The 22781-nt window shown below is 53.8% G+C and overlaps 1 protein-coding gene across 2 annotated transcripts in view; it reads right to left on the reverse strand.

Moving 5' to 3' along the window:
- The window catches only part of RAB11FIP4 (RAB11 family interacting protein 4), a 106446-nt gene that overhangs the window by 71204 nt on the left and 12461 nt on the right, over positions 1 to 22781 (reverse strand). For both annotated transcript variants that reach the window (XM_047757823.1, XM_047757822.1), the window contains exons 2-3: positions 4922 to 5009; positions 2465 to 2553 (exon numbers count right to left, since the gene is read on the reverse strand). In XM_047757823.1, the coding sequence (XP_047613779.1) occupies positions 2465 to 2553; positions 4922 to 5009 (177 nt within the window). The remainder of the gene's footprint in view (positions 1 to 2464; positions 2554 to 4921; positions 5010 to 22781) is intronic.

Consider the following 22781-nt stretch of genomic DNA (forward strand, 5'->3'; position numbering starts at 1 on the left):
GGTGGACTCAGGCTGACCCCTAGGGGACAGCTGGGATGCAACAGGATGAGGACCTGCCCCAGCTCGGTCCTCTCAGCTCCCTGACCCAAGGAGCTGTGGCCTGGCCCCCCCTGGCCTTTAGCCAAATGGAGCCTAGAGACGCACAAACAAGCAGCCAGAGCCAGGCATTCACATCACGGGGCCTGGGGCCTGCAAGCCTTCACTAGGGAGCCCACTGGCCCAGCAGGCTGGACTTTGACCTGACCCCCCCTCACCCCCCCTCAGCACCCAGGATTCCCTGGTGAGAAACAGAGCCTCCTGGTGGGGAAGCTTGGCCAGGGCTCCACCCCCACCTCCTGCTCCTCACAGGCAGGGCTTTATCTTGAAGTAATTTTTGTTTTTTTTTTGTTTGTTTGTTTTGGCCATGCTCATGGCATGTGGAAGTTCCAGGGCCAGGGATAGAACCCTTGCCACAACAGCAACCCAAGCCACACTAGCAACAATGCTGGATCCTTAACCCACCAAGCCATCAGGGAACTCCTATTTTGATGTAATTTTTTTTTTTTTTTTTTGGCTTTTTACAGCAGCACCTGTGGAATATGAAAAGTTCCCAGGCTAGGGGTCACAATAGAGCTGTAGCTGTCATGAGCTGTGGCAGTGCTGGATCCTTAAACCACCGAGCGAGGCCAGGGATTGAACCTGCATCCTCACAGATACTAGTCAGGTTCATTACCACTGAGCCACAATGGGAACCCCCTTGACCTAATTTTGAAACACCAGCATCCAAGGGTGAAAGAAAGGTGCAGCCTTCAGCACCATCTCTCATGCAAAATCTCCAAGACAATACAAGTGGAAGAAAGGAATTCTCATGAACTAGCAGCCTGTTCTTTCACTGGGTTTTCCTAAGGCCAGTGTGGTGGGCCCTGCTTTACAGCTGAGGAAACTCAGGCTCAGAGGAGTTGAGAGCAACGCGCCTGGGTGTGCAGGGCTAGTCAGTGACCAAAGTAGGGCATGGACCCTGTTCTTAATGGCCCCACAGCCTGGCTTAGTCTCTGCCACCTTTGAGCCTTGGCCTTTCCTAACGCCATTCTGCTGGGCACCTCTGAGGCCTGTGGCCCTCAGCATGTCACCCCTCACCCAGACCCAGCCCTGACCCCAGCACCCAGCTGGATTCCAAGCGCTGCCCCATTGGCCAAAGTGACCCCTGGGGTCCTGGGCCGCCTTCAGCTACAGGAAACACTCATGTCTGGGGGGGGGGCGTCCAGGCCAGGCACCACCCAAGAGGGTGGAGAAGGGGTTGTGGAGCTGGCCTGGGTGAGAAGGCAAAATAATCCTCTTCCTTCTCTGGGGGTCTCAGCCAGAAGGGGCCCCAGGGATGGTCAGCGCAGGCGTGGTAAACTGCGCTGGTAGGATGCAGCCGCGGCGGTTTGGGAAAACCATCCAAGTTTTACCATAAACCAACCATGAGGTGATGATACGGTAAAGAGCCTTGGGGCCTGTGGCCCCCCTCCCACCTCCTGGAACAGAGCACCTGAACCCCTTGGGACTTCCGGAGGGAGAGGAGCGACTTTTACTCTCCTGAAAGGAGCCCCTTGCAAACCGGCCTGAGTTCAGGCTCCTGAGGTGACCCAGGTGGGCCCCCAGGGAGCCTCGGATGCAGACGCTCACCGGGAAGACCGAAGCGGTGATTCCGCGTCCGGCAACTTTCAGCCTCATGCAGCTCCACCTCCAGGAGATGGGAGCGCTGGAGGTGGGGTCAGAAAAACTAGAACAGGAGATTGGGAGCTTCCTGGGTGGGGACCGCTGCTGTGCGGGGACGCGGGGTCCCTGGAGAGCCCCTCCCCCACCCCCTGCCCACGGCATTTTCCGGAACTGCGTCTCTTATAATAAAGCCATAACCGTAAATAGAACGTTTTTCGGAGCTCTGGGAGTTGTTCAACTGAACCGTCGAACCCGAGGGAGGCCGCGGGAACCCCGGCCTGTGGAGCCAGCCCGGCCGACGTGCAGGTAGCGCGGGCGCCCCCTTGTGGCTGTCCCCAAGCGCGGCCGTCTCGTGGGACTGAGGCTCTGGCCCCTGGGGTCTGCACACTCGGGGCAGTTAGTGCCAGAAGTGAATTGAATCGCTCGACACCCAGCCTGTGCTGGACAAAAAGAGAAAAATTGTCACCCTGCCTGCTGTTGACCTCAGCCTGCCACTTTCCCTCTGGGACTCGATTTCTCCTTGGGACCACAGAGGGGAGCACCCCGGCCCCCACGCCCTCTGCTGGGGCTTCCCAGGGGGCGACACTGCACAGGTCCCAAAGTTGAGTCCTTGACGAAGCCAAAGGGCGCCGAGAGGGGACGCTGAGGTCTCGCTGACACCAGAGGTGAGGCAAAGGCAAGAAGAAGCCCAAGCAGGGCAAGGTAGGTGCCCCCGGCCCTTCCGCGGCGCACCGCCCCCCAACCCCGGCCCCAGCTCTTCCACGGCAGCGGCCGCCCAGCTCACCTGCTCCACGCAGTCCGGGATCTCCGGCGCATAGGGCAGCGTCCCGGCGCTTTCCACGGACAGCACGTCCTTCAGCAGCTCCTCACACCCTGCAGGCAGACGGACAGACGGACAGTGGAGGGTCAGAACCTCCGCCTGGCCCGGCAGCTTCGCTTCTGAAGAGTGAGCCTTGGGTGGGGAGGGCTGCAGGGAGGCAGGCGCCCCAGGTCTCCATTCAAAGGCCCGGGTGGGGCACCCAGTCTAAGAGAAGCCAGTGCGGGGCTGGGCCGAGGGAGGTCCCTGTCCGCCTGGGACTAGCCCCAACTGGGAACACACGGAAGAGAGACTCCCAGATGCAGAGGGCAGGTCAGGGGCAAAGAGAATCAAGGAGGCCTTCCTGGAGGAAGGGATGGATGGAAGACCATGCTCCCTGCCTGGCTCACAGGGACTCCAAACACCCGCAATCCGAGGCTGCGAGGCTGAGGCCCTCCACAGCCCTGCAGACTGCAGAACACCAGGGACCAGGCCACCTTCAGGACGCTTCTACCTGCTGACCTTACACAGCTGGCCCCCCGCCCCTGAGCTAAAGGCCCCAAATCACATCGGACAAAGGAGGTGCAACACTGTGGTTTGCAAGAAACACATATTTAGTCTTGACATCCACAGTTTCCGACTCACAGCTCCCCAAACCCTGCCCAAGTGTTGAGAGGGACAAAGCTATCTTTTTATGTCAAGGAAGTGATTTGGAGACCCTCCTAGGGATGGGGGCTCTCGGCCGAGAGACCAACCAGGTGATCGGAGGGCTGGAACTTTCAGGCTCACTTCCTGACCTCTGACCTCCAGGGAGGGAGAGGGCTTGTAGGTTAGAGCGACGGCCGATGTCCAGTGATTCAATTGATCGTGACTACGATGAAAGCTCCGCCGAACCCCAAAGGACTGGGTTCAGAGAGCCTGAGTTGTGGACACAGGGCCATGTGGGGACAGTGGTGTCCTCGGAAAGGGCATAGACGCTCGGCTCCCTCCCCACGTCTGGCCCCACGCACTCTTCTATCCTGTGTTACATCCTTTCGCAGTAAACCAGTAATCCAGTTGAGTAAACTGTTTCTCTGAGTTCTGTGAGCTGCTCTAGCAGATTAATCCAGCCCAAGGCTGGGGTCGTAGGAACCTCTGATTTACAGCCGGCTGGTTGGCGGTACAGGTGACTGCCTGGGCTTGTGACGGGTGTCTGCAGTGGGGATGGGGAGGCAGACTGGCAAGACTGAGCCCTTGACCTGTGGCGTCTCAACCCACCTCCGGGCAGACAGTGTCAGAATTGAGCCGAATGCTCCTCGGACACCCTGCTGGTGTGAGGCAACTGTTTGTTGTGGCTTTTGGTGGGGGGGACCTCCCCCTCCCCTCCACACATTAGGCTCCATCTCAGAAAAGCAAAGAGGGGGGTGAAACCTGCCAAGGGCCGGCAGGGGACAAGCCAGGCACAGTCAGTTGTGGCCCAACTGAGTCAACTCCATTACGAAACCGTGACCGGGGCTGCTGTACACAGGCCCCCAGCCCTCCACTCACTTCCCTCCGCCCCTCGCTTCCGTGGAAGTAATTCCTGCTTCCTTCCCACTGTCGCAGACCCTGCGGGACCTCACTGGGGGGGGGGGTCTCCTGCTCTGACCCGCACAGGCATCCTTCCTGGGTGCCTGCGAGGCCTCGGGACCGTCTTCTTCTCACAAGCGGGTCACCCGACCCACCTCGTCCAGGGGGGCTGCGCTCTGGTTCCTGCAGAGGGATTTTATGTGGCCCCTCACGGCAAACTGGGAGGAGTCAGGAGGAGTTGGAAGGCGAGTCGGAGCAGAGGACAGAGGAAGGCATCTCAGAAGGGAGGGAGGGAGGGCAGGGGACCAGCTCTGTCCCAGGTTTGCCCAGAATGGTCCTGGTTTGGTTTTTGTTTTGCTTTTGTTTATGCCACACCCGAGGCATATGGAAGTTCCCAGGCCAGGGACTGAATCCGAGCTGCAGCTGTGGCAGCGCCAGATCCTTTAACCCTCTGTGCCCCAGTGGGAAAGCCTGTCCTGGTTTTAGAGCTGGAAGTCCTGTGCCCTGGGAAACGCCTTAGGAGTCTGAGGACCTCTCTCAGGAGACGAGGGAGAGGAGAGGAGCGAGGGAGCCGTTCTGCGTTCTTGGGAGGGGGACAGACAACAGGAAGGGCGGCAGTGACGCTCCGGCCAGTCCAGCCATGCCTGGCGCCGGGGGTCCCCGTGGCAGAGTTCGGGAACACCCCTCGCCCCTCCGCAGCCGGAGCAGCTGCGGGAGCCTGAGACCCTTCCCCTCTGCCCCCCTGTGGAGTTGGGGCAAAGCCCACTTCTGGAACCTGTCCTGGGCTCCTGAGACGCCTGTCAGGAGGAATCTGAACTGAAACCCAAGCCACGCCAGCCTCCCCAGCCAGCCAGGATTCTGGGAGCCCCAGAGACAGCACCCCCCAGACGACCTCACCTTTCATGGCGAACACCCCTCGGCAGAAGTCCTTGAAGTTGATTCTCCCCAGGTCGTTGGGGTCCAAATACTTCACCAGTTTTTCCACCTGTGGGGAGGAAGGAGGGACAGGTGTGAGGTCCCCAGAGATGCCCCTGAGGGTCCCTGGAGCTGGGGTGAGGCTGGCCGGGGAGGCCGGGATGGAGGGAGGCCTTGTCGACTGAGCCACGGGGACACCAGCGCCGGGGTCAGCGCCAGCCCCGGGTAGCGGTGGGGCTGCTGCACTCCGAGGTCGACAGAGAGCGGGAGCGAGGAAAATCAGCTCCATCACCGCAGGGCTCGGACACAGGTCTGTTTAGCTCCAAGTACTTCCTGCAAGACTGGCACGTGGAAAACAAATGCTCCGATTTTTTTTTTTTTAACTCAGTAGTTTCTTTCATACAAAAATAATACAAACTCATGGCAGAAAACTCTAGAAGAGAGAATGTAGCAAGACCTTCCCCTTCCCCCTTTTCTCTAAAACATATGGTTCTAACCACTTTTTTTTTTTTTTTGGTTCGGAGACAGCCTTGATCAAATTCCCCTTTGTCTACAGGGAGGAAATAGTTATGTCATGTTTGTATCCATTCTTTAAAAATTACACATTACAAATCAAAGGCAAAATTAATTATGGTCAAGACAGCACTACATTTGCAGAAGCCCGCAGGAGGAAGACACCAAGGGTGTTTCTGTGTCTTGAACTTGGTGCTGGTACACAGTGAACACTCACTGAGCTGTCCGCTTGCGGCCGGCGCACTTTTTTCTGTCCTATCTGTACCTTATACTTCAATAAAAGTCTTTAAAAAGTAAATTCATTAAAAAGGTTTAGCTCAAAGGAATTTTTTTTTTTGTCTTTTTAGGGCTGCACCTGGGGCACATGGAAGTTCCCAGGCTAGGGGCTGAACCAGAGCTGCGGCTGCCAGCCACAGCCACAACCACAGCCACGGCCATGCTGGATCCAAAACTTGTCTACAACCTACACCATAGCTCACGGCAACACCAGATCCTTAACCCACTAAGTGAGGCCAGGGATCGAACCCACGTCCTCATGGATACTAGTTGGGTTCATTACTGCTGAGCCACAATGGGAACTCCCCAGCTGCTTGATACTTCTTTCAGAATCTCACTTCTAAATGAACCTGTAATTAGTGCAGCTCCCCCCCCACACACACTGCACACCCGCAAGCCTCCATTCACTCATTCATTCAACAAGCAATGACTGCATACCTCCCATGTGCCAGGCGCTCTGCTGGGGGCTGATGGTGGTAGCTTCTGGCCCCTCTGGCTAAGCACATACATGGTCACACGGACACACACATGCACACACTCTCACACGCTGGTGGCCAGGCACCTCCCTCTCCTTCCCCCACCCTCATAGTCACCATTGGTATCTAAGGCACAGGCGGGCAAGGATGAGGTCTCTTCCAGACTCCTCTGGGGCTGGGGTGCAGGTGATGTGGAAACCACAGAACACAACATGCAGGGAAGGGATTACGTCACCATCGATATCGCGAATACGGCCACGGCCGCCCCCCGCCCCAGCCCACGCTGTCCACTGTGCGCTCTGTAGCCCAAGCCACACTGGGGATTCATCGACCTGCAAGGACCATGTTCCCTGTGTGCCCACAGGATGCTTTTTCAGTGTGGCAGCTGCAGCAGGGGTCTGAAGCCCCTCCAGTTATGGGGATGCGCCCATTGGGCTTTGGAAGCAGCAGTGGGCAAGGAAAGACCCCACCTCAAGCTGGCGGACCGGGCGCTTCCTCTCGGATATGGGTCTGGGAGAGGTGGGCAGAGGCCGGGCGTGGTATCTCTTTGACCCCCCTCCCCCAAAACCTGGCACTTAGCAGGGCCTCAGGAAAGGCCAAAAGAACTCCAGGGAAGAAAGCAGGTGGCCTTCAGTCTGCTCCTGTCCTGGCCGGTGCCTCCTCGCATTGCAGCTGTCCCTGCCCTCCCCGCCCCGTTCCCCTGCCCCCAGCCAGGCAGCCTCTGACACTGCCAGGCAGTGATGTGGCTTCTGAGAACAGCAATGTCCAGGCGCCACCTGCAGGGCTGTTGGGAGCCCAGCCATCCTCCTAGCTGGCACCCTACCTCCTCTCCTCCTGCCCTCTCATCAGTGGCATTGCAGCGATGGGCTGGGGCTCCCAGTGTTCACCTGTACAACCTCTTCAAGGTCAGGGGCTATGCTTTCATTATCTCCGATGGGAGTCAAGGGCAGAGGTGCCACCAAGTGTTGAATGGCTGGGGTAGAGGGCCAGCTTCAAATCCAGGTAAGGGGCAGCAGGCAGTGGATCTGGATTCTGTCATCCATGGAGTCCTTAACTTTCCAAGCCTGGGAGACGCTGGTAGGGCCGGGCCGTCCATCCCCATGCCTCCAAGGAAAGCCAGCCTGCAGCAGGGGTGCTGGGGTACTTGATGATAGGGAGACAGGAGGGGTCCCGAGGGCCACTGCAAAGTCCTGGGACACCCCTGAACTGTGGGCCCAGGTCTCCCACAGCTTCCAGAAAGCAGGGGGCAAGAAGGTGCCATGTCTATCACTGTATAGCCTTTAGAAAACCGGCAGGGTTTGGAGTTCCCCTTGTGGCTCAGCAGGTTAAGAAGCTGACATAGTATCCGTGAGGCCGCGGGTTCAATTCGTGGCCTTGCTCAGTAGGTTAAGGTCTGGTGTTGCCATGAGCTGCGGTGTGGGCTGCAGGTGCGGCTTGGATCCCGTGCTGCTGTGGCCGTGGCCTAGGCCAGCAGCTGCAGCTCTGATCCAACCCCGGGAACTTCCATGCGCCAAAGAAAACAACAGCAAAACCAGGCAGGGATCACTGAGGGCTTGACTGGCCAAACTAGTCACATCTGATGCAACAACCTTAACAGCAGCTACCGTTATAGTGTCCCATTGTCCCATTTTTACAGCTGAGGGAACTGAGGCTCAGACGTCGAGAGAGGTTAAGACGTTTAGACAGTTCTGCAGTGGTAACTCTTCCTTGACCTCTAGTCCCGCAGCCCAGAGTATCAGCCTCTGCAACCTGCTGCCTTCTACAGGGGCAGCCTCTGGCCAGGTTGTCTGCCCCAAAGGGTGTTTCAATCGCCCATCCCCTTGTGTATGGAAGGAGCTTTACCCCCTGGGGCTGGAAGCCCTCACAGGCCATCACAAGAGTCTCAACCTTCCTAGATGCCAGATAACCTCTGCCAGTGCCCCCCAGGGGTGGTAACTCAGGCCTTGATTTTACAGAGGGGGAAGCCAAGCTCCAGGCAGGGGCGGGGCTTGCTCCCGGGCACACAGGTGCTTATACAGCAAATACCCACCACATACTATGGCCTTTGCGCTAAACCAGGGCCCCAGCCAGCTGTGGGGCTGGGCTGCTCGGGGGACTGTGCTGGGCTCCCAGGTGGGAGCGCTGGGCACACCGGGGCCACAGGAGCAGCTGCTATTGCCTAAGCACACACAGCTGGGCCGCTGAGCTGGCTGCCAAGGTAACTGGTGGTTTCCCTGGCAGTAAAGTATTGATCTTCCTTTTTCAGGCCACTCAATTACCAGGCTTCCCTTCTATTTCTGTTGCCTTTCTTTTCAGGCTGATGTTTTTCCCCCACTCATTCCCCAGGGTCACATCTCTTCTCGCTCAGACCAGACGATGTTCACAGCTCCAGTGCCACCAGCTCTGACTGGTCACCAGCCAGATCCTCCCCGAGCCTGGGCCCGCCACCCACGCCTCCCTAACTCTGACATCTGCAAGCCAGACGGACTCAAGCAAGACATTGTCTGAACAAGGGAGATAAGCTGGCTCTGTCTGCAGGTCTAATAGATGTTAGCCATTAAATTATTAATCAAACAAATGCTTAGTAACGAACGCCTCTTTTATGCCAGGGACTCACTGCAGCTTCACAACCACCTCAGAAGAAGATGCTATTATCATTCCCATCGTACAGGTGCAGATACTAAGGCTCAGGAATGCCAAGTCATTCAGGGTCAAGGTCACACAACTAGTAAGAGGCAGAGCTGGGATTTGAACACAAGCTGCGTGGCTCCAGAGTTCATACTGTTTTTTTGGTTTTTTTGTTTTGTTTTGTTTTGTTTGGTCTTTTGTCTTTTAAGGGCCACACTTGCGGCATATGGAGGTTCCCAGGCTAGGGGTTGAATCGGAGCTACAGCTGCCAGCCTGCGCCAGAGCCACAGCAACACCAGATCGGAGCCGCTTCTGTGACCTACACCACAGATGATGGCAACGCCAGATCCTTAACCCACTGAGCGAGGCCAGGGATAGAACCCGTAGCCTCATGGTTCCTAGTCGGATTCGGTAACCACTGAGCCATGACGGGAACTCCCATAGTTCATACTCTTAAGCAATAATTATTATTTCCACTAATATAATAATAATCACTATTATTATCATTGCAGGTTTGGGGCTTGCTCTGGCCAGAGAAAGGATAAATTTGTATTCTGCTGTCTTTGCATCTAGAAAAACCGGGTCCAGAGAACCTTTGCTTGAGAATTAAAAATGTTTTTTTCTATTTTTTTTTTCTGGCCACCCTGTGGCATATGGAGTTCCCAGGCCAGGGATCAGATCTAAAATCCAAGCTACAGCTGTGACCTATGCTGCCACAGCTGCAGCAACACTGGATCCTGAGCCCACTGTGCCAGGCTGGGGATCAAACGCCACTGATTCTGTTGTGTCATAGCAGGAACTCCAAGAATTTGAATATTTGAAGGATGGGAGTGCCTGGTGGCCTAGTGATGGAGGACTCGGCACTGCTGTGGTTTGGGTGACCGCCGTGGTGCCGCTTCCAGCCCTGGCAGGGAACGTCTGCGTGCCATGGGCACAACCTCAATAAATAAAAGAATTAGAATATTTAAAGGAAAAAGCACAAGTTCCAATGTTGTGCTGCTAAAGCCCAGGTCTAACTAGCATTCCAAATGCGGGTGCAGACAGACTTAAATGTTTAAAATAAAACACCAAGATCCAAAAGGCTTCTGGTTCAGGTTAAGATGGAATCAGTACAACACACTCTGTCTGTTCCACTGATCAGAACTAAAAACTCTGGACAGAATATATAAAGCAACTGTACAAGGACTCTAAATGTAAATCGTAGCAGGTAAATTGGGAGGAAAATTAAAACTTGAACAAACAACAACAAAAAATAAAAGCAAACAAATTAAAACACTTGAAGTAAGATGTAGATGGTGCTAAGTCCCCTAATTTATTTTTTCTCACATATTTTCCAGCTGAGACTCAGGTAGGTGGGCGTGTGGAAAGCAAGGTGTCATCAAGAACTGCATAGCAGGTGTGAACAGAAAACGCTCCAAAAGACACTTTTGTGTGTGGTGTTTTTTTTTTTTTTCCGGCTTTTTAGGGTCACCCTGCTTCATATGGAAGTTCTCAGGCTAGGGGTCGAATCAGAGCTACAGCTGCCAGCCTGCACCACAGCCACAGCAAAGCAGGATCCGAGCCACACCACAGCTCACGGCAACGCTGGACCCCTGACCCACTGAGTGAGGCCAGGGATTGAACCTGCAACCTCATGGTTACCAGTCAGATTCGTTTCCACTGCACCACAACGGGAACTCCCAAAGAAACTCTCATTTTGGTGAGAAGCCAGGGAAGGGGGCCCCTTTGGGACAGAGAGAGTGGGAGAAATGCCACTTTGGTCTTTTTAAAATCCCTCCCAGCCCTACCCCAGGGCAAGGCGCAGCCTCAGAGGTGGGTAGTGGCAGCAGCCAGGTGGCGCCTAAAGCTCTGAGAGGAGGAGACCTTTCTCTGTGGAATGAGAAACTTGGAAAAAAGGGTCCCTGTGGTCAAAATGGGGAAAGGGGGTCCTGTTACTGGTTTCTTTTTCCTTTCACCCCGGCATCCTGCCGGAGGCCAGTCACTGGCGCTGTGGAACAGCACAGGGTGGCCCAAACCTCAGATTTCTAACCAAAGGGCCAGGACCAGGGGCCCCTAGGAGCTGGGGGGGTGGGGGGGGAGTGGGGGGAGTGTGGAGAACAGGCCGGGCAGTGCTTCCAGTTCTGGCAGCTGTTCAGCCCGTGCCCATCTCCGCTGCCCCAGACCATTGCTGGGAGTTGCCATGGTCTCCCCCACCCCGCAGAGCCTGGACCACCTTCAAAGTGCTTCTGAGGGGGGAGACTCCCTGGGGCTAAGTCCTCTCGAGAGACACCTGCGGGGACACTAGGGTGAGGAACCTGGACCGGGGCATCCTGCCTCCCAGGACTGGAAGGACTGTGTTCTGCTGGGGCGGGGGGGGGGGGGGGCCTGCTGGCAGGGAAGGAGCAAAGCGAGCGGGCTGGGATGGGGGGGTTCCAGCCAAGGTAAGAGCTCGGGTGCCAGAGGCCCGGGAGGTGGGCATGTGGGAGGGAGGCGTCATGGAGCCATGAGGCCGGGGACAGAGGGACCGGACTCTGCAGGAGAAGGGCTCGGAAGCCACGCCCAGGAGGCTGCCCTTGACGGGGACGGTCTGGAGGCACCGACAGAGCAGTGACAGTCGCCAGTGCCGCCACTCCCAGCTGAGGGGCACGTCCCATGGGTCAGGAGTTATTTTGAGCACTTCTTCCCAAGACTCACTCCTTCTGGCTTCCTGGTAGCCCCATGAAAGAGCCCGGTCATCCCACCTCTTTTTGGTTAGTTTGTTTTGTCTTTTTAGGGCCATGCATGCAGCAGAAGGAGGTTCCCAGGTTAGGGGTCGAATCGGCGCTACAGCCACCAGCCGACACCACAGCCACAGCAACGCCAGCTCCAAGCCGCGTCTGAGACCTACACCACCGCTCTCAGTAAGGCCGGATCCTTAACCCACTGAGCGAGGCCAGGGATGGAGCCGCATCTTCATGGATACTAGTCAGGTTGGTTACCGCTGAGCCACAACAGAGCTCCCAGGGTCATTCCATCTTACAGGGGGAGCCAGGCCGGCCTCAGCCCAGGGTGGGTCCGATTGGAATCCACGCCCACCTCCGTGTGAGGTCCTGCCCCCTCCTCGGGCATGGCCACGTGCTCAGGCGGCTTGTTTATCCACTTTTCCAGGCAGCCCAGCTGCCTGGTGTCAGCGCACACAATGGAGCCCTATATTCTGGAGCCCCCACCACCCAAGGGACAAAGGGCACGGGGGTGGGGGCGTGGGGGAGGCAGCCATGGGCTTCTCCATTAATTCTTCGAGGGAGAAGAGGGGAGGGGAAGTCAGGCTGGGGACAAGGACAGAGAGGGGCACCTGTCAGTGGTCCTGGCAGTGGCCTTGGAAGCCTGCTCTCCTCCCTGGGAAGGACTGTCCCATGGAATGAGACTTGCCCCGACTACGCCACAAGTGGGTGGGGAAGAGCACCTTGGACGAAGCCCCCCGAGGAGTCAGCAGGTTGGGGACTCAGGGTCAGCTTCATGATTGGTGGGGCCAGTACAGATGGAGACAACGGGCCCCCTGTTTAAAATGCATTTGGAATTTCAAGATGATGACAGCAGAGCTTTAAACCCAGGTCTCACGGTGGCAAAGCCAGCTCTGCTGGGGCTTCAGTACGTTCCCGCGGCGTGAGCCTGGGCAAGTCACACTACCTCTCCCATCCGAGTACAACCTAGGCCCGACCCTGCTTAGCCTCTGAGGTCAGACCAGACCCGGCGCGTTGAGGGTGGTATGGCCGCAGGCCGTCTTCCTCTCTGGGCCTCAGTTTCCACGTCCTCAGTGTACTCGGACCAGCTCGCAGGACCACTGCGAGGCTCGAGCGAGACTGTGGCTGAGAAACGGACACCATAGGCTGTAGAGTGTCCCACCTGGCAGAAGTGGGTAGGGGGCAGCCACTCTGCAGGGAAGTTGAGGGGCTGCTTGCAGCATGGGCTGAGGTGCAAAGCAGGGTCGTGAGCCTCAGGGATGCTGTGCTTCCCTTGACTCTCAGTCCCGTCCCAGCTCTGCTATCAGTGACCTCACAGAATGGTCCTGGGGAGACCCCTCCCTGTCTGGGCCTGTTTCCCTATTTGGAAAATAAGGGCACTGGAGCCCTTATTCATTGAAAGGATGTCTGCGGTGGGCAAGGGGTTAGGGAGATAAAGAGAAGAAGGAGAGAAATCGATGGAGTGGAAGGCTGGGTGGCAGATGGCTCCATCCAGTGTGGCTTCATTAGGGACCTGTGGCTTGGGGACCCTGGAGAGTGACCCCAGGGGGTTATTCAACTTCTCATCTTGTTTAAATTTTCTTTTTACGGCTATACCCATGACACGTGGAAGTTTCGGAGCTAGAGGGGGGTCAAATTGGAGCTACAGCTGCCACAGCCACAGCCACGACAACACAGGATCTGAGCCACGTCCACTACCTACACTGCAGCTGGTGGCAATGCTGGATCCTTCACCCAATGAGCAAGGCCAGGGATCCAACCCACATCCTCACAGATACTAGTCAGGTTCTTAACCTGCTGAGCCACAACGGGACCTCCTCCGAGTTTTTTACTTCCCTCTTCTATAAAGTCAGGAAATTATGACAAGGACTGAAGGAGAACCTCTCGGTCACCTCTATGCTCCCCTCCTCCCCTCCTTCCCCTCTGCGCAGCCCTGATGTGGCCCAGATGCCCACCTCCCCCTGACCAGGTGCTTCAGGGGCACCTCAACCCCACAGCAGAAGTCCTGATTGGACCCAGCCAGTCAGGTGGGCTCAGCCCCCCTCGCCAGTGATTGGTTTAGGCGAAAGCATGCTGTACACTTCTGGCCAATGAGACCTGAGGAAACATCTGTAGGAGGCTTCCGGGAGAGGTTTTCTTTGATGAGGGGGAAAAAGACAAGACAGCTCTCAGGAAGTGCTCCCTGCCCGTGTTGCCCTCCTGGAGAGGGGAATCAACCCTGGGTCCACCTGGGGAACTGGATGGAACGGGGTTGGGTCCTGGATGACGCCTCTGAGCCCTAAAAGAACCAGCCCTGGAGCTGCCCTACCTTGGGCCCATGTGCTAGGACAAAGAATACAGTTCCTCAGCATTTAAGCCATTTGGCACTGTGTCTCGATTCTTTGGGGGGAGGGTCCCCAACTGATGGAGGACCCCTCCGCAAGGAACTGCGGGGTGAAAGGGTGGCGGGAGGGTGGCTTCCCGAGGGAAGGTGCTCAGTGCCTCTGGCCAGGTGGCCAGGAGGGCCAGTCACATGGTACCCAAGCCGCCACACCCAGGGCTGGAAACGTCTTCCTTTATGAGAGCCCCAGTGCGTCCCATTCACAGCCTGGCTGCTGCTGAGGAGACTCCCTCAGGCCACCCAAGAGGGCTTTGTTTAATGTCTGAATAGGAAGGAAAGGGACAGAAGCCAGGGAGGTCTTGGACGGAAACTGGCCCGGGCATCCATCTGTCCTTCTGTCCATCCCTTCAGCAAACGTCTCCTCAGCTCCTCGGCCTGACTGCCCTGTGGGGAGACAGACCAGCTCCCAGGAAGGGCCCAAGAATGGGACAGCTGTCCTGCTATCTTTTGAGTGAAACAAAATAAAAATAGCCTAGGGAACGGCACAAAAGTGTGTAGATGACTGTTCAGGCTGCCACACGCCCGGGGGCGGTCTAATGTCACCTCCTCCATTTACCAGCTGTGTGACTAAGGGGCCTCTCTGAGCAATGGCATCTGCCTCATGGGGTTTAGGATTTAAAGAGAAAGACATGGAGACTTAGCCTGGAACCTAGCACAGAGCAAACTCTGGATAAGTGGGTGTGTTCACAGGTACCCTCTGCCCACAGGCTGGTCACGAAGCTGCAAACCCAGGTAGGTCATCTCCATATACTGGGATGGCCAGTCCTCCCGCCTCTTCTTTCCACAGTCTCCAGATGGTTGAATTTTTAAAATCAACTGGATCTTTTATTTTATTTATTTATTTATTTTAATGGCCGCATCTGCAGCATATGGAGGTTCCCAGGCTAGGGGTCAAATTGGAGCTGCAGCTGCCGGCCTGGGAACCTCCACATGTAACAGCCATAGCAACACCAGACCTGAGCCACATCTGCGACCTACACCATAGCTCATGGCAATGACGGACCCCCAACCCACTGAGCAAGGCTGGGGACTGAACCCTCATCCTCATGGACACTATGTTGGGTTCTTAACCCACTGAGCCACGATGAGAACTCCAGAATTGAATCTTTTTTTTTTGTCTTTTTGTTTTTTTGTCTTTTCAGGGCCATATCCTACAGCATATGGAGGTTCCCAGGCTAGGGATCTAATCAGAGCTGTAGCTGCCAGCCTACACCACAGCCACAGCAACACCAGATCTGAGCCACGTCTGTGACCTACACCACAGCTCATGGCAATGCCGGATCCTTAACCCACTGAGCAAGGCCAGGGACCGAACCCGCAACCTCATGGTTCCTAGTCGGATTCGTTTCTGCTGCGTCAAGACAGGAACTCCCGAATCATTTTTAACTCAAGAGAAAAACTTAAAAAGCTTGTTCTATTCTTTTAAAACATGACTACCAGTACTGTGGGGTTAGATAAGACAGAATCCACCATAATGCTACCCAGATCCCCAGAGGTGGGAGCAGTGGAAACAGAGGACTGGGAGACGCCAGGGAGGGGCCTTGGAGGAGGAGGGGGCTACAATGGACCCTGAAGAACAGTAGAACTGGACATGGCAGTGTGGGGGGGTGAGGACTAGGGGGGCTGGCATGAGTGGGGAGAAGGGAGAGAGCAGCCAAGGTCAAGGGGCTGGAGGGGACTCCCAGACAGGGGGGAAGCCAGCCAGGTGTGAGCCCAGCCTTCCCATCTGGAGCCTGTGCGGCCTCCGGGCAGAGGGATGGGGGAAGAATAATCCCAACCCGGTCATCCCAACACAGGGCTGCTGGCTCTGTCAGCCAGTGTGGAGTCTGCAACGCTGCACTGTCTCCTCCTGGAGAGTCTGGTGATGAGACCAGGTGATGAGAACGCCAGCCGAGTGGCGGGTGGACCTCACACAGGCAGGGACTGTAGGCCAGTCCTCACCCGGGACCCTGGGGGCTTTGGGCTTCGAGGCTGGCATGTGCCCTTATGTGCCCTTGGGGCAGTTAGGTGCCTGGGGCGGGGGGGGGGGCGGCGGGGGGATAGCCGCAGCAGAAACAGAAGGGCTTTGCCATTACCCCTCCCAAGCAGACTCAGCCCACAAGGGTCACAACCTCTGCAGGGTGTGATGGGTCCCACTGGCCCCCCGTTCGCTGAGAGCCCCCTGGAGTAACAGCAATGATAACGATGGTGGGGAGGATACAACAATCAGTGACACTGAGTAGCAGTTACTACAAGCCAGGCATCATCCTAAGCGCTTTCTGTGTGTTAATTCACCTCCGTTTCACAAGCCTAGGAAACCGATTCTGTTACTAGCCTCAGTTTACAGATGAGGACATTAAAATGAGGCACAGAGTGAAGAAAAGATTTTCCAAAAAGTGACGGAGCCAGGATTCAAACTTCAAGAGCCTGCACGCTTTTCTGCTTTGCGACGCCACCTTTTCGACTTACTCTTGTACCTGCAGTGGCCGGCGAGGCGCCTGTCACAGAGCAGGTGCTCAAGTGTCCTTCCACCACCGTCATCATCATCATAACCAACCTGGGGCCACACCGATGGCACAGCAGGCACACCAGCAGCAGGCTCTGCCCAGCGCCCTGCTTTCTCCTCTGAATGTCCCTGAATGTGCCACAGAGCGTCGATGACAATACCCGCCCCCCTCCCCCCCACCCGCCCCATATAAATGGTTTAGGATGTGCCAGGTGCTGTGCTAAGGGCCTGGCCCCGAGAGCTCATTCACGCTCACTGCATCCGCATTTTCCAGATGAGGCGCAAAGAAAGACAGACCCATCCCAGGTCACTTTCCCAGCAAATTGGAAAGCTGGGAGTTGCCCTCTGACCTGTCCAGCCCAGAACCTGAGTCCTTGACCACAAAATGCTCCTGCCCCCTGGAACCCTCGGGGGGGGGGGCCTGGAGAGGCAGAGAGGGACTTGCTTCCATCACATGGTTTCGGGGTGGGGCTCAGGAGGAGCTGGAGCCGCTGCTCCAGCATCATTCACTCCCTCGGTCATGCAGGGGACGTGCCCTGTGCCCTTGTTATGGGCCCCCCTCTGCGCCGGGCACTGGGGCAGAGCCGGGCATGAACTCAGCTCGGTCCTCACATTCCGCTTCCCAGGAGGATCACAGAAATCAAGCCACAGCCGCCCCACTCCGCGCCTCCCGGGCAGGCTACGCGGGGGGTTGTCCCGCACACCTGTTGTTTGTCTCCCCACCTTCAGGTTGCCCCCCCACCTGGCAGCTGCTCCTACTTTCTTCGGGGGAACTACCCCTCCCCATTCCAGGTAGTTTGGGTGGGATGGAAACCTGATGGCCTGGCCAATCAGAGACTCCCGTCTAGGCTTAACTCTGCCTTGACTGGGAAAGTAGCAAACACCATTGAAATATTTAATAATGTTGGGAAGACGTGTGATACAATTTACCCTCTGGTCTTTTTTTTTTTTTTTTTTTTTTGGTCTTTTGAGGGCTGCATCTGTGGCATATGCAGGTTCCCAGGCCAGGGCTCTAAGTGGAGCTGTGGACAGCCTACACCACAGCCACAGCAACGCCAGATCTGAGCCGCATCTGCAACCTACACCACGGTGCAGCCGTGTTAAGGATCAGGAGCTGTCATTGAATTGGCTTGGGTTGCTGCTGAGGCGCTGGTTTGATCCTTGGCCCAGGAACTTCCATATGCCACTGGCACAGCCAAAAAAAAAGGAAAAAAGTAACGAAGCTGACCTGTTTCAATTTTAAAATATATTATACCAGGGAGTTCCTGTTGTGGTGCAATGGAAACAAATCCTACTAGTATCCATGAGGATGCAGGTTCAATCCCTGGCCTCGCTCAGTGGGTTAAGGATCCGGCATTGCCGTGAGCTGTGGTGTAGGTTGCAGACACGGCTCAGATCTGGTGTTGCTGTGGCTGTGGTGTAGGCCGGCAGATGTAGCACCGATTAGACCCCTAGCCTGGGAACCTCCAAATGCCATGGGTGCGGCCTTAAAAAGCAAATAAATAAATAAATAAATAAAACAAAATATATGTATTAATATAGGGCAGAGGGCAGGGACCCACCTCAGTTCAGGACTGGAGCTCCAGCATATTTATTCTTACTAGAAATGGAAAATAAGTTCCTAACTACTGAAAAGTTATAAATATAATTAGAAATAAGGCAGGTATGGTATAATTAATACATTAAATATAAGTATTAATAATTACTTATTAATAAGTAACAAGGATCAAAATTTTAGAGTGTTGCATTAAAAACAAAACAAAAAGATCTTGTGCCTCAAGAAGAATAACATTGGTAATGAATTATCACACACTGGAAAGAAAAGAATCCATGAGTCCACAGTGACACTCAGAAAAGGGGCCAAGAAAAGATATTTACAGAACAACACTCTAGAAGCAAGGATAGAAAAATCACCATTTCACAGCCACCGGGGTAATTCATGAGGTGAGAGGCATCGACAGAGGCTAAAACCATCGTGTGAAAAGCTGCTGGAGAACCAGATACTTACACGGTCTCAGGTGTACCCCACGGGTTACCTATCAGTGAAAGGGGGAAGGTACCACAGTGAGGAGGTCCAGCAGACACGGCTCGAACCCACCACGCAAACTCCACATCGCCAACAACGGGACAAACCGACCCTGTGGGACTCCTTGGGTGATGCTCTGAGGAGTACCTGCCAGCATCACCCCTCCTGCCCAAAATGTGAGGAAACAACCAGACATTACAGACTATGGAATCGATTCCACTGGCCCCGACTTGGCAGAAAATGTCAATGCTGGTCACAGAAGCAAGAAAGATCAGAGCTGGTTCTAACTTCAAAGAGATGAAGCAGGCAGATGACAAACCAGCTGCCACTTGTGATCCCCAACTGGATCCCAGATCAAAACAAAAAGGAGCCGGAAAGGACATTTTGAGGACAACCAGGGAGATTTGAATACGGGCCGACTCTTAGACGATGTTATTGAAGTGACAGGAAGTCTTGGATGTGACGGTGGCACTTGTTCAGACAGGAGACTGTCCGGGTCCTTATTCACTGCAGTGTTTATGGGGGAAACGTCAAGATGTCTTCATTAAAATGCTTCTGCAAAGCAAAGCAGCACTGAACGAGAGAGATGATAGATTATCCGTGAGAGAATGAAAAAAAGAAAAAGCAAAAGTGACAAAATGTAACAGTGAATTTGAATGTTCGCATCCTTCTTTCAAGTGTTCTGTTTGAGCATTTTCAAAATAAATCCTGAGGAGAAAATAGGAAAAAGAAACGTAATGGAATTCACTTCTAGTTCAGACATAAATTCAAATTATTAATAGAACCAAATGTTGGGTGAATCTCATCATAAATTCCAAAGGGGGAAAAAAGTCATATATTTTTACAAATTGGGGGTTGTAAAAAAAATAGCTTATTTATTCTTTTTTTTTTTTTCCCTTTCTTTTTAGGGCTGCACCTTCGGCATATGGAAGTTCCCAGGCTAGGGGTCGAATCAGAGTTGCAGCTGCCAGCCTACACCACAGCCATAGCAATGCCGGATCTTTAACCCACTGAGCGAGGCCAGGGATCGAACCCAAGTCTTCATGGATACTAGTGGGGTTCATTACCGCTGAGTCACAACGGGAACTCCAGCTTATTTATTCTTGCTAGAAATGGAAAATAAGTTCCTAACTACTGAAAAGTGATAAATATAATTAGAAATAAGGCAGGTATGATACAATCAAAAACAGAAATATTCAAATGTAGCAACTGTTGAGTAATAAGTGCAATCCACAAATAAAAAAGGAAAGCAGCAGAGCAAGAAAAAAATGACAACCTTGGAATAAACCTGACCAAGGAGGCAAAAGACTTATATGCTGAGAACTATAAAATATTAATTGAGGAAATTAAAGAGGATGCAAAGAAATGGAAAGGTATTCCATGCTCCTGGGTTGGAAGAATTAATACTGTAAAAATGGCCATACTACCCAAAGCAATCTATAGATTCAATGCAATCCCTATCAAATTACCCAAATTTTTCACAAAACTAGAACAAACAACCCCCAATTTTATAAGGAACCAGAAAAGACCCTGAATTGCCAAAGCAATCCTGAGGAACAAAAACTAAGCAGGAGGCATAACTCTCCGGACTTCAGGCAACATTACAGAACCGCAGTCATCAAGACAGTGTGGTACTGGTACCAGAACAGACATACAGACCAATGGAACAGAATAAAGAACCCAGAAATAAACCCAGACACCTACGGTCAATTAATCTTCGACAAAGGAGGCAAGAACATAAAATGGGAAAAAGACAGTCTTTTCAGCAAGAGGTGCTGGGAAAACTGGAGAGCTGTATGTAAATCAATGAAACTGGAACACACCCTCACACCATGCACAAAAACAAACTCAACATGGTTTAAAGATTAAATGTAAGACAAGACACCATCAAACTCCTAGAAGAGAACACAGGCACAACATTTTCTGACATCCACCTTACAAGTGTTTTCTCAGGTCAGTCTCCCAAAGGAACAGAAATAAAAGCAAAAATAAACCAACGGGACCTAATCAAACTGACAAGCTTTTGCACAGCAAAGGAACCCATAAAAAAACCAAAAAGACAAGTTACAGAATGGGAGAAAATAGTTTCAAACGATGCAACTGACAAGGACTTAATCTCTAAAATATACAAACAACGTATACAACTCAACAGCAAAAAAGCCAACAACCCAATGGAAAAATGGGCAAAAGGCCTGAACAGACATTTCTCCAAAGAAGATATACAGATGGCCGACAAGCACATGAGAAAATGCTCAACAGCACTGATTATTAGAGAAATGCAAATCAAAACTACTATGAGGTGCCACCTCTCACCAGTCAGAATGGCCATCATTAATAAGTCCACAAACAACAAATGCTGGAGGGGGTGTGGAGAAAAGGGAACCCTCCTGCACTGTTGATGAGAATGAAAATTGGTACAACCACTATGGAGAATAGTATGGAGGTACCTTAGAAAACTACACATAGAACTACCATATGACCCAGCAATCCCACTCTTGGGCATATGTCTGGACAAAACTTTCCTTAAAAAAGACACATACACCTGCATGTTCATTGCAGCACCATTCACAATAGCCAAGACATGGAAACAACCTAAATGTCCATCGACATATGATTGGATTAAGAAGATGTGGTATATTTACACAATGGAATACTACTCAGCTATAAAAAAGAACAAAATAATGCCATTTGCAGTAACATGGATGGACCTAGAGACTCTCATACTAAGTGAAGTAGGTCAGAAAGAGAAAGCCAAATACCATATGATTTCACTTATGTCTGGAATCTAATATACGGCACAAATGAAGCTTTCCACAGAAAAGAAAATCATGGACATGAGAACAGACTTGGGGTTGCCAAGCTGGAGGGAGAATGAGTAGGAGGGACAGGAAATTTGGGGTTAATAGATGTAAACTACTACCTTTGGAATGGCCAGGCAATGGGATCCTGCTGCATAGCACTGGGAACCATGTCTGGTCACTTGCAGTGGAGCATGATAATGTGAGAAAAAAACGTATACCTGTATGTGTGACTGGGTCACCGTGCTGTGCAGCAGAAAATCGACGGAGCACTGTAAATTAGCTATAATGGAAAACAATAAAAATCATTATAAAAAGAAAAGGAAAAATGACAAATGGTACTGAAAAAGTACAAAGAACCAATTTAAAAGTATAAAGATCAAAATAAGAATTCTTGATAAGTGCCCAAAAGAGAAGGACACGACAGTTGACATCGAAGGAAACGCCAAGAACACATAGCAACATGGAAAGAAAATGATCTCATTAGCAATTAAAAATGAAAATTTTAACAAGTTTGAAATACTATTCCGTACCCATTAAAAGAGCAGAAACCAACCTGAAGAAACATTCAGAGTTGATGGGGACTCACAAAACGGGCGCTTCCGTGTCTCAGGCAGGGTCTGCTCTTCAGCCGACCAGGAGGCAGGTGAGGAAAAGCGGAGGAGACACAGGGAGACACAAAGACCCTCCAGGGCCCCAGAAAGTGTGGCCCGGAGCCCACATGCCTGTGTCCTGATGAGTGGGCAAACAAGCTCTCAACTCCACCCTCTCAGTGTCTAGAACACAGGAGCAGGTGTCCCCTGGCAGTGCCGGGCACTCAGGGTCAGGGGTTTTGAGAAGCTCCCACCAGTGGCCAGTCCTCTGGCTGGCAGCCACGCGGCTGGGCTGGGAAGAGCCCAGGCCGGCTGGGACCCAGGGATGGGCGGAGGTCCCGAGGGAGACATGCAGCGCAGGCTGGGGGCACCCGGGATCCCTCTCTCCCCCTACCCCAAGCTCTGTGCTTTGGGAGCAAAATCTAGCAGCCCTGCTCCCTTTGGGCTCCACTCTGCCCGCACCAGCTCAGGGGCTGGGCCTTGTAGAGGCTGCTGGTGCTAGGGGTTGACCGCCAGCCCTGGTTCTCCCCCGCCCCTGGGGTACTGGGCAGAATGGAACGTGGTGGAGACATTACTAGTCCGCCTGATGGGATGTCAGTCCTGGACTGGGAACTTCTTTTTTTGGGGGGGGGGTTAAAATGAAGAGCGGCTGCCCTCGAGAGGATTCCTGAGAATGAGAGCAGCCCCCAGCCAGGAAACTGCGCAGGCGTGTGTCTGCGGCCCCCCGCTGGCGGGCACCCACACCCTGGCTCAGGCCCCATCCCTCACCCACCTACGAGGGGTCCTGTCGCCCCAGCTCGGTGCTGTGAGGTCTGCAGCCAGCTGGGCAGCCCCCCTCTGACCCTCCCCTTCTCTCCATCAGCTTGAACACCCCCTCTCCTTGCCCCTGCGCTGGGGCAAGAGCCTCCCACCTCGGCCTCCTGTCGCCAGCCCCACACGGCTTCCGGATGGGCTTGTCTAAAACACAACAGAGCCGTGTCACCCTCTGC

Source organism: Phacochoerus africanus, chromosome 14 (assembly GCF_016906955.1).
Source record: "Phacochoerus africanus isolate WHEZ1 chromosome 14, ROS_Pafr_v1, whole genome shotgun sequence".
Classification (NCBI taxonomy): domain Eukaryota; kingdom Metazoa; phylum Chordata; class Mammalia; order Artiodactyla; family Suidae; genus Phacochoerus; species Phacochoerus africanus.